We start from the raw sequence: 12,684 nt of genomic DNA, 5'->3' as shown, positions 1-12,684 counted from the left end.
CAACAGACTCCTTCCCTCTCTCTCTCTCTCCTCTCTCTCTCTCTCTCTCTCTCCTCTCTCTCTCTCTCTCTCTCTCTCTCTCTCTCTCTCTCTCTCTCTCTCTCTCTCCCTCTCTCTCTCTCTCCATCTCTCTCTCTCCCCCCGTGACGTTCTGACAGGCCTGCCAAAACAGCAAAAGGCTGACATCTAGTGGTAAGTAAAGCTATTGCTCTTAATATAATTAAATCATTCTCTGTAGAGCTGACGGCCCACTGAGAATAGAAAGTAATTTATAGGCTAATTTGCTCTGATTCAGTAGGCGATATAAAAGCAGCAGCTGATGAATACAAATTGCTTCTTATACTTAATACAAATGGCCAGCCACAGGCAGTGTGGTCGTTTGTAAGCAAATTATTTTCCTTAAAGTGACCAAATGTAATATTTTCACCATGACAGCTTATTTTCACAGCTTACCATTTTAAAGACTTTTTTTGGAACCTGCGTTTGTCAGTAATATTCAACTGTAATTGAAGTTTAATAAATCAAACAGGACCTGTGACGTTTCCTGTGGCTTGTGATAGACTATTAGCTTATGGTGTTAAACATATCCGTGAGTTTGGATTGGAAGACAGCCATCTCCTCGTTACTGGTTTGTAAACATGTATTTACTAGACTTTTGTCAATGTTTTCACACAGTTCTGTGTTTGCTGTCAAATACTTTACTTTTTCATTGTGTTTGTTATATTTGAGGATACAGAGCAAAATGTTACGACCCATTACAAAGAGTAAATGTCGCATTAGCACCCCAGTGACAACATGCTGATGGCTTCGTCTAGTGCTAAACACTAACTACAGCTGAGGCTGATGGGAATGTCATTCATTTTTCCATTACTAAGTCATAAACAAAAGAGTTAGATAAATTATGATTTTGATCTTATGATGGCGCTAAACTAAACAGTTGCAAATGATTTGAATAAATGCAATTCATGCTGATGGGAGTGGAGATGTTTGCTGCAAATTGAATGACAATCCATTCATTAATTGTTGAGATGTATCATATTCATTAAAACCTCAAATGAAAACCATTGTGAACATCACATCTAAGTGATTAGGATTCCTCTAGTACCTTTTTAAATACTTCCCCAGGATAAGTAGAACTGTCAAAAAAGTCAGAAAGATTAATTCTCCGAGATTTGTTTAGTGAGAAACTATTCAGAAACAGCTTTACCGTCCAAGTGTGCTGACACACACAGGAATAAGACTCCTGTTTCAGTATTTACACATCAGATTGTTACTGTGTGTACAAGGTTGTGGTACTCGAGATGCAAAGAATGCTGGACTAAGTACAGCATGGATAATAACTTTATTTACAGAAGTGGGTTATTCTATTATTATGGCCAAGATCGAAAGCTACACCTGGGACTGGAAAACATGCCGCTGCATAAGAGCATCTGAACTACAATAGATGGAGCAGTCAGGGCTTATGCAACCTGGAGACAGGACCCAGCTGCCTCCAACTTCCCCCACCAGGAACCTGCAACACACCGACACAACACACACACCAACACAACACACACACCGACACAACACACCGACACAACACACACACTGACACCGAACACACACACCGACACAACACACCGACACAACACACACACCGACACAACACACACACCGACACAACACACCGACACAACACACACACCGACACCGAACACACACACCGACACAACACACCGACACAACACACACACCGACACCGACACAACCCACACACCGACACCGACACAACACACACACCGACGCCGATACAACACACACACCGACACCGAACACACACACCGACACAAGACACACACCGATACAAGACACACACCGACACCGAACACACACACCGACACAACACACACACCGACACAACACACACACCGACACCGACACAACACACACACACACACACAGACACTGATACAACACACACACCGACACCGACACAACACACACACAGACACTGATACAACACACACACCGACGGAGGCCCCGGGGCCGTCATATTGTGCATATCGAGCAACAGTGGAGGAGGTAGTCAGATATTTAGTAAAAGCAGAGTGTAGAAATACTCAAGTTTTGTTTACAAGTACAAGTGATGCAGTCAAAGTATTACTTAAAATATATGTTTGTTAGGTATTAGCATCAAGGTCTGTCTAAAGTACCAAGAGGAAACGTACTCATTATGCTGAATGGCCCAAAACAGAATAATATTATTGGATTATAATTCTAGCATTACTTTAATGATGCAGCTAGTAAAGGTGGCACTCATTTTAATTACTTTATAATACTGCTGGGTAGCCTAATAACTAAAACATTCTATTTATCTCTTAATACATCATAATATTTTACATTGTGTAAAAATATTCGGAATCTGCAAAGTAACTCAAGCTAAAAATAAGTATGTAAAAATGTAAAAGTCTAATATTTCCTTCTACAATGTAGTAAAATTATTCTTGCAACCAAGCATGAATAAGCATAGAAATGTTATCGTAACAAATCTGAATTTCTACCAAATCAATCAATAAGTAAACAGAAAAACAAAGAAGAGAGCACATAGTTAATGTATCTTAACCTCAGTGATGTAGGCTTTTGTTTATTTTAACCTCAGGGCGGAGATTGTTTGTCAAAGGAAGGTGTTCTCACAAGGAAAAATATGAAGCTCTTTGCAATTAGGTTATGCATTCTATATATAACAAATGACTGTGAGATATTGTTAAAAATGAATATGTCAGTAAAGCAGACCTACAAGGTTGGTAATGGAGTAAATGACAGTATTATTCTACTGCTAAAGCCTGAGGGTTGAAGTATCGTTTTTTAATAAAGGCACATACACTGAAAGGCGAGCAAGGCAATTACAGCAAATGGTTCTTTAAATTAAATTGTTCCCATAATGTATTGCAAAAATAAGAGTCATGTTCAAGTGGCTGTAACTGGAGGGCAAGAAGATATTTCAAGAACAGGTGGCTAGGAACAGTTATTGAGATAATCAAGCAAGCTACATCACATAATACAATGGCACACGATTAGCAGACTCTGTTCCCTTGTGTTATTAAATATATCACATATTACATTTTTTATGTAATTTTCGCTTATCAACAGAGTAGTTTAACTCTTATTGCATGGTAGTTATAAAGGTTTAAGAAGGGTACTTAATGTCTTCAATAAGCTTTGTACAAATGCTTTTCAAAGAGGTGACTTGATCATAAGGGCTTATACTTACTTTTCTTTTTAAAGCTTTAAAAAATCAAGACTTTTACTTGTAAAGAAGTATTTTCATACTATATTTGCTAAATACATCAGTCACCATGGGTTACCTCATACTGTTTTTAAACAACCTTGAAGTAACAGCTGCGACATAGCAGTGCTTAGATATTAAAGCACCATTAAATAGCTACATGTTATATTACCCTATATTATACCTATAGAATACTGTTCTTATGCATGGTATTCTATTATATTCAATATATGTTTTATTGCTATACTTTACCATGCATTATGTTATAATTGATTACTAAGTTTCACCTAATACTAGGCTATCTCATGCTAAAGCCTTATTATTTCTGTTTTTTACTTTCTCTATTCATCTCCTTTATCAGCTGCAACAACAACTGATACTTTTGTAGGCCTACATAAAGTAAAGAGAGTATTATTTCTGCATCTTCCATATAAGTGGAACTTCTATTATACAAGACTAAAGCAACATAGCTACATCTGTCATCCGTGATAAGTTACATTTGTAAGACTCATATTTCTGAATGTTTCTTTCATTGTTCACTTCTTAGAGAGACGGTGATTTATTCCTTGTTTCTGCCATAGACTGTATATATAAAGGTTTCTGCGCGAGCTTTACTTTAAGTCTTATCTGTCCTGAGCGCGTTCCCGCGGAGTCCTTCCCTCTCTTGCGCTGCGCGCTCCCGCCTGGCTGACATTCCGCCTGCTCTCACGTGCTTTCTGTGTATAAAAGGGTCCCATTCTCTGCTCATCATGTCCTCTGTGTCACCAGACAAACGGAGAAAGATGGAGTCAGCACTGAGCCAGCTGAAGAAACACACTGTGGTGGTGGCTGACACTGGAGACTTTAACGGTGAGATAACCCCTGCTATTAGTGACATGCTAATGTTAGCTTGGTTAGCATGCTAACTATCTGAGCAGGAAAGATGCAGATATCATGTGAATGACCGCCATGTCAAGTGGGAGCGGCAAATGTTAGCATCAGTAGTAATTCATTTACACCGAAGGGCTAATGTTAGCCAGCTAATTATCAAGCTAACTAACTCCCAGTAAGTTTTACAATAGTTTACTGTGTCACTACTATAGTTCACAATCTTATAAGCCGATTACTTGTTATTACTGTTGCCTAATGGCAGTAGCTGTTGGCTACTTTAGCAACACTAGCAGAAACTCTAGTTACTGACGTGACATGTTTGCTAATTCAATCAAATATGCATGTATTTTGTTTGCATTAGCAACTTCCCAAATGAAACACTTTTCAACAATCTACAATTTGCACTTATTCAACTGTTGTGTATTGTGTACACAACTAGGTTATGACAGCGTGTTCCCGGAGTAAGCATAGTAACTCAGCAACAGGGGGTAAAGGGTATGTTTTGCCCTTCCTCATTAGTCTCTTTCATGTCGCAGAACAAAAGTTCACCTTGCTCAATGGACCACAATGAGGAACTGTTTGCCGTAATACAAATGCATTGTTTTGCAAACCAGATTTCCACAGTTCCTCATCCAGAGCTTGCAGACTCAGGATGACATGACAGAACTGGTCTGTCAGCCAGGCATGACTGAGCAGGCTGATAAAGCTGCTCTGGTTACACTGCAGGAGTGCTGGCTGTTTGCGTTGACATTTTTAAATGTGTCACCATTCATTTGCTAAACTGATTAAATTACCTACTCTTTTTAATTTAGCCAAAAGAGTGATTCTGTATTGAGCCATGCTTACACGAAATAGAGCAGTCAAATAATGATGTTATATATATATAATGAGGTTTCTCAATTAACAGAACCTGGTTGTCATTTTTGATTAACTGAAAGCAAATAAGAAAACTAGCCATTTGACAGAATAAAGACACAGAAAATAATAATTAGTTGCAACTTGTCTAATCAAATACATCACTGCAAACTAATCAGAGTTATAACCACTCACTGAAACCATTGGCTTTGCTTAAAAATCCACATGAATATTGTAGGATATCTCAGGTTTCACTGGCAAGTTCAGTCATATTTAAGTCAAGAAGCATCACATAAGAATTCCAAGAACTTGTTGAAACAACCTTGCTTCACTTATATGCAACTGGTTGGGAAGAATGTTCTTGAAATAAGCTTGAAAGTAAATGGAGGGGGGGCACTTGTGAAATCTAGCACAGGACTACATGGTAACTGATTAGCCTGCACAGTTATTGATGGTTTAAAGAGAGTAAGGGACATGCATTAGGATTAAGCTCCTTGAAGAACTGTTTACAACTGCTTTGTGCAGGTGACACACTAACGTGAATGTTTTTTAAGTCTTTCCAAGTTATTTTGAGAATAAAGTTCGATGTGTACAATAATCCAATTCATTAGCAGTTGTGTCATGCGAATAAAGTTGTGCACATTGTTGATAGACAAATAAATTAGGCCTTGAAACAATGAACTCCTCATTCTAAACTACACATTTTGTGAACTTGCACAAAAAAGTAATCACTAGTGATATCATATTTACAGTTTTATATTTGTGTTTAAGCTTTCTATCATAACTTAATACTATTTGCCCAAATGATGACCTGTATTGTCAGTGGAAATATATTCGGGGTGGCTATTAGAAAATAAAAAATGCCACAGGTGTTAGAGGCACCAGACTATGTTTAGAAAAACTTTTGTAATCAGCAAACTTTGTTTGTTTCTTGAACTGTTGGTCACAAGTATTCAGTCCAACCCTGCTGACCTGCGGATGCATCTAATCTTCTTTTTTTTTTAAGTGGGGGTTGAAAGATAGCTGGCCCTATAACAGAGACAGGCTTTGTTCTTGGCCTGAAAAGCTGGCAACAGCGAGTACTGACATAAAACCTGCGTGCGTCGTGCAAAAGCTGCTCACACATATCAAATTTAAATCTGCTGGTCAGTCCTGTAAACTACAACTGGATGTTTCTAAAGTGGAGATTATGGAATACATTAACACTTAATTGCTTATTAGACCCTTAATAACCCTTAACATTATTTAACTATTTTTGGTGCTAAGATTTTTCAGCACTAAGGATTCCTTTAGCTTGTTTTTCCAATAATATGTCAGCAGTTTGAACTATTTATTCTTACTGAGCATGAGTCTTAAGAGTTCCCAGCAGCATATACGCTGCCTTTGGAAATAAACAAAAGACTATTAACATACATTAATGATACTCCTACTGAATGTGCTTCAGACTCTGAATAGGTTGGTTTTAGAGGATGGTAACACAAATATTTCTATGCAATAGATCGCGCCATTCTTTTTTATCTGACGGCAACACTATGTTGTTTCAGGGTTTCAAGGGAATCTGTGAGTTGTATTAAATCCACCATTTTTAATCCCTTACCCTTTTTTAAGATTTTTGTTTATTTAGTGTCTTGAAGACAGTCCTTTTAACTCTTAGGTTTGTAATTGTAAATAGTGTTTTGGGATTTTGTATGAGACCTTTGGACAGCTTTGCCGTGTTTTAACTTTAATATATCTGTTTTGAATTATTAGGACATCTACAGTGAGTCTATCCTGGGAGTTTCTCTGCCTCTGTGTGTCACTTCAAACCAATCTTCTCTCTACTTGTCTTGCAGCCATTGAAGAGTACAAGCCTCAAGATGCCACTACCAACCCGTCTCTGATCCTGGCTGCTGCCAAGATGCCAGCCTACCAGCACCTGGTGGATCAGGCCATTAAATATGGCATCGCAAATGGCGGGTAAGATGTCAGGCAAAAATAAGAACTGAACCAAACACCTTAAAATCGAACCAACCTCTACTTGAAAAGTTGATGGATTACTTCAGAGGTAGTCTGGTTAACATCTGGTTAACCTGTATTTTAGAAGCCTGTAACATATGTGTCATTTACTTAAAAAAGGGAACTTTTGATGTGGTTTTTCAGATTATGCAAAGTACATACTTTCTTTGTGCAAGGTGTTGACAAACTTCCTTAATTTACAACTGCTCAGAGATTGATAAATGTAATTCTTTGACTCATGTAACAAGTGTAATTTAACACGTTTAAAAACGTTTCAGTTTTTCCATTTGTTTTAAATGTGTTTTATGGGGTTCCTACTAGGGCTGTGCGATTATGGCAAAAATCATAATCACGATTATTTTGGTCAATAATTGATATCACAATTATTAAATACGATTATTCATTGACTTTAAAAACATCCATTTATTGAACTTTAAAACAAATACAAATAATAATTTGAACAGTATCTTTTTAACTGTTGATTACCCTGAACGTATAATTCAACTGAAAAACCAATACAAAAATAAATGATACATTTATATCTACATTTAAATAAATAATATCAAAAATAATAAATACCAATAAACAAGATCAACAAATATTTTGGAGCGCACTTCAACAAGCTACTAAACATATGTAAATATGATAAATACAAATAAATGAGACTAAAATAAATTAGATCAAATATGTTGCACTGTCACAACCGAGCAAAGCAAAATAATCGTTTTTTTTTTATTATGTTTTCGTAATTGTGGCAGGCCAAAATCGTAATTGCGATTAAAATACGATTAATTGCACAGCCCTAGTTCCTACACTACTTTTTAAAGTCAGTCAGACCTCTTCGAACTAATGTGTCAGAATTAATATATTGCATTTTCAAAAGTTGAAGATTGCAGGTTTTAAGATAATTTCTACAATTCCCTTTTTTTTTGTGTCCCTCTGACTTTAAGTTAACCAACTTGGTATTGTCTCCTTTTCTGTCCAGAACTGAAGATGAGCAGGTAGCCAACACCATGGACAAGCTGTTTGTGAGTTTCGGGCTAGAGATCCTGAAGAAGGTGCCAGGCAGAGTCTCCACTGAGGTGGATGCCAGGTTAGTGCAAACATGTCACAAGGGGGTTCCCAAATGTCAATTGTACTTTCAAAGTAACACTTTGAGGGAGGCCTAAAGTGCGTGCATACATCAGGTAATTCGTGACCATGTTGTTTCTTACGTCATCACTCTAATGTGAAAAACGTGTTTACTTTTATTTCATGTTGACTTTCTTGGAGGATTATAGGTAATCCCTTTACAATAAAATGCTGTCCACTGGTATATCGTTGCACAATATAGAATAGATAGAATAGAATTGGGAGGGATGAAACCCTCTTTAATGGTCACACATGCAGAGCACACAGCGCACACAGTGAATTTGTTCTCTGCTTTTAACCCATCCTAGTACCAGGAGTCTAGTACTAGGAGGAGAATACTTCAATTGTCCCTCATAACATTATATTTTCATTATAAATAAATCATTTCTGACCCCTCCCACCCAGCTCACCATGTCTTCCAACTTCTGCCCTCAGGGAGGCGCTACAGGTCACTGTCCACCAAAACCACCCGCTTCAAAAACAGCTTCTTCCCCTTTGCAATACGGACACTAAATGGACTCTAAATAACCCCAATGAACAATCACAAGCCACCACACCTTGAACTTTATGTATATATGTCATGATATATGTCTTTGCCCTGTGCTGTGTGTTGTACTTTTTATTGTCAGTTTATTGTATGTTGAATTGTATGGAACAAGCTGTAATAATCTGCACTGAACACGAATTCCACCAGCCTGGCTGTGTGGTCATTAAAGATTCTAATCTAATCTAATATTTCATGTCTTTAAATTAAAATCAGTCTGCATCCGCATTACTGATCAATAATTGGTAAAATCTTAGTCATGTTTTCCTTGAGGAAAAACATTTGCTTGGAGAACTTGTGTGGTACCTTTTGCAGCACAACCTATAATACATTCCTTAATGCTGATTTGAGCAAATGCAGTCAAATTTAGATGGCATTTATAAAGCACATTCACACTCAATGCCATGTTAGACAATGGGCTAACCGTTTGGAGCCAGGGATCAAACCTCCCCTCCGAGCCACTGCTGTATGTTCAATATATTATGACTATTCAATTATTAATGGCTGTATCTTTCTCTTTATCTAACAGATTATCTTTCGATAAAGAGGAAATGCTTGCCAAAGCCCTGAGGATCATCGCTCTCTACGAAGAAGCAGGCATCGGCAAGGAGCGTGTGCTCATCAAGCTGTCGTCCACATGGGAGGGGATCCAGGCCGGCAGGTGAGCGTGAAATGTTAACTATGTTAGAATAGAAGAATAGAATTGGGAGGGATGAAACCCTCTTTAATGGTCACACATGCAGAGCACACAGCACACACAGTGAAATTTGGCCTCTGCTTTTAACCCATCCTAGTACCAGGAGTCTAGTACTAGGAGCAGTGGGCAGCTATTGTACAGCTCCCGGGGAGCAATGGGAGTGAGGGGGGAAGGGGGGTGTCCGGTGCCTTGCTCAAGGGCACCACGGCAGGGCAGGAGGTGAACTGGGACCTCTCCAAGTAGAAGTCCACACTCCATATTTAGGTCTGGTCGGGGACTTGAACCAGCGACCCTACGGCTCCCAGTCCAAGCCCCTACTGACTGAGCCACTGCCGGACACTTGTTCGCCTACCACTTGTATTGTCCGTCTCAGTTTACTGTGTTTTACTAATGTATGATGTTAAAAGGTTTTTATAATGTTTAGGTACGCTAACCAATTTAATTCTCCTCTAACAAAAAGTTTATTAGAATAAAGAAAAAGAAACCCAAATAACACATACAAAATTATAATAAGTGCTTATACAAACATATTAAGCAAGCCCCCAAATACAGCACTAAACTGCGAGGCATCTTTTATTTGTTTGCATAGTGGTGTAAACCTGTATCTCTATTAACTGCACTTTCTCAATTTGATTGCACATGTTTAACCCTTTAATTTCTCTTAACAAAAAGACGGCAGCATAATCAAACCATAGTCTCATGTTTTCATATTCTGGTTGAAATGTCAGGCAAAGAAAGAATGCATGACTGCTTGTGACAGGTTTTCCTGAGTGTATTTTTTATTTTCTGTGCAGGGAGCTGGAGGAGAAGCACGGTGTTCACTGCAACATGACCCTGCTGTTCTCCTTTGCTCAGGCTGTGGCCTGTGCAGAAGCAAAGGTCACGCTCATATCACCCTTCGTGGGGCGCATCCTCGACTGGCACAAGGAGAGTACAGGCCGCAAGAGCTACGAGCCACAGGAAGACCCAGGTAACAAAGGCTGTCCTCAGTGTATGAACGTTGCCTTCAAGTGAAAATATGTCAAAGGTGCACCGAGTTTTGAAGCAATTCTTTGTTTAAGCTGTGGAATTACAACTTTTGTGTCATGTGACGCTTTGGTTCCGAGAAAGAGGCATCTGTAAATCAGTGTATAATATTTTTGAGGGAAATCAACTTCACAGTCTAAACTCTTTAAATGCTCTTTTTTTAATCATTAGAAATGCGAGTTAATTTCCCTTTTCCATTTATTTGACTGAGCCAATCAGTTGTTAGAGTTAAATCAAGTCATCAGATTTTTGACTGTTATGGGAATCCTGATGGTGCACAGAAGTACATCGCTTCACCGCCATGTAGGATCTTATCAAAAAAACAAAGCAAAAGGAGGAACAGCAGAATTAAAATAGTATTCCTGAGGTAACATCCTTCTGTTTTAAACTTCGAATAGGCTGGACTTTACTTTGAGGAACTGCTCATTAAGTCTGACACCACAGGTGCTGGCATGTGTACAATCTGATGAATTTGAGCTTTAAAATGTTCTCTCTTTTTCTTCCCTAGGTGTACTGAGTGTGACCAAGATTTTTAACTATTACAAGAAGTTTGGCTACAGCACTGTGGTGATGGGCGCCTCCTTCAGGAACACGGGGCAGGTGAAGGCCCTGGCAGGCTGCGATCTGCTCACCATCTCCCCCAGCCTGCTGGCAGAGCTCAGCCAGGACCACAGCACCGTCACAGAGATGCTCAAAGTGGACAAAGGTACTGTCTGGGGTCCAAAGGCTGCCTCTGCTAGATGCTGCTATTATCGTTACCCAGCTTTATTTTCATTGTGCATGGACATTCAGGAAACTATTGCAGTCTATTTTGGGGTTCTGGCCACTGCAGCTGTTATACCTATTTCTTTAAAACAAATAATAAAATGGAAGTATCAAAAAAGTCGACTTCTACTTCAAAATGTGCAGCTTTACTTTTGTTATTATGAAATACATATTTTCATGACGGCTTCTTTGTACTGGCTGCACCCTGTGTTCATGAAAATAATGGTGCACTGACACCTGCTATTAAAAAGTCTAGCCTGTATGTCATCCTTTTGTCTAGCAGGATAATGGTGTTATTCTCAAAGAGTCATCTCCAAACACTGAGACGAGATGGAATTCAAAATGTTTCACATGAGGCGCCAACGGCTTAATCTTAGATACAGAAATGTTTGACTCTGATGGTTTGTTTGCAGCAAAGGCCTCTGATCTGGAGAAGATCCACCTGGATGAGAAGGAGTACCGCTGGCAGCACAACGAGGACCAGATGGCCACGGAGAAACTGTCCGACGGCATTCGCAAGTTTGCTGCTGACGCCATCAAGCTGGAGACCATGATCAAAGTACGGTTTTGAAGGTTTTTTTGCCAAATGTGTACAAGCTAACTGTCTTAAATATGATCGACATAGAAACTGTATAGAAATTATTTATTCATTTTTAAAGGTGTTTGACGAGCTTTGTTTCCATTCTTTGATTCTTTTTTTATCACAGGAGAAAATGCTCAATGTCAAAAACGGGAAGTGATGGAGAGATGTGACGTCGCATTGACAGGAAGTATAGGAGTGAGCAGAGTGGCTTCTTTATTTCCAACTACCTGAGGGAAGGTCCAGAGCACCAGAAGGCCTTCACTCTCCTCATCTGACCAACTCCAGTCTGGGATTAACTGACCAAACATTATCAATGCTAATGTGGGTGTGGAGTTACTGTAAAATAGTCTAGAATTTACTCCAAATTTGAGCAGAAAGGGAAACACTTTGTAGAACAAATGTCTTAATGAGTCTCTTTTAGTAAAGTCTTGTGACTACTAGAAAGGACCCTGAGCACTTTTTTTGCCAGGAATGGACCACAGTTTTGCTATCATGACCATTTGGACCAAGTTGAGGGCAGAAGATAAAGACCAATGTACCATCATTCCTCACAAAATGATATTTTGCTCTTTCAATAAATAAAAAAAGTGTCCCTCAATACAGTTTTGTTTTTTGGTTGCTGTCTCTCCGCCAAGGAGGTTATGTGTTTGGCTTGTCATTTGTTTGTTTGCCTGCAGGATTGCGAAAAAACTTCCAGAAGAAGTGGGGTAGCGTGAGCCAATGAAGAACACATTAAATGTTGCCGCAGATCTGATTCACCGGGCTGATGCACCTTAATATTTACTAATGGAAACGGCCTTTGTGCAAATCTGAGTTACAGCAGTTGGCACACACAGACAAAAGAATAACTGCATGGTATTTTTACTGGATGCCGATCAGCTGAGGCAACCTGTGGATGTTATTAACATTTTTGTCAATCCCTCCTGACACGCAACTTGAGTTGTGAGTCTTTT

General features: G+C 38.9%; 1 protein-coding gene across 1 annotated transcript; it reads left to right on the top strand.

The window, feature by feature from the left end:
- Positions 1-3,920: 3,920 nt before the first annotated feature.
- On the top strand, positions 3,921-12,333 carry taldo1 (transaldolase 1). Its single transcript, XM_034116642.1, has 8 exons — positions 3,921-4,114; positions 6,823-6,946; positions 7,971-8,078; positions 9,190-9,321; positions 10,152-10,327; positions 10,892-11,089; positions 11,562-11,707; positions 11,856-12,333. Exons 1-8 carry the CDS (start codon positions 4,015-4,017, stop codon positions 11,886-11,888), a joined length of 1,017 nt encoding a protein of 338 aa, XP_033972533.1. The 5' UTR covers positions 3,921-4,014; the 3' UTR covers positions 11,889-12,333.
- The last annotated feature ends 351 nt before the right edge of the window (positions 12,334-12,684 follow it).

The sequence above is a fragment of the Trematomus bernacchii genome, unplaced genomic scaffold (assembly GCF_902827165.1).
Source record: "Trematomus bernacchii unplaced genomic scaffold, fTreBer1.1, whole genome shotgun sequence".
Lineage (NCBI taxonomy): Eukaryota > Metazoa > Chordata > Actinopteri > Perciformes > Nototheniidae > Trematomus > Trematomus bernacchii.
This window is presented reverse-complemented; position numbering and strand designations above follow the sequence as displayed.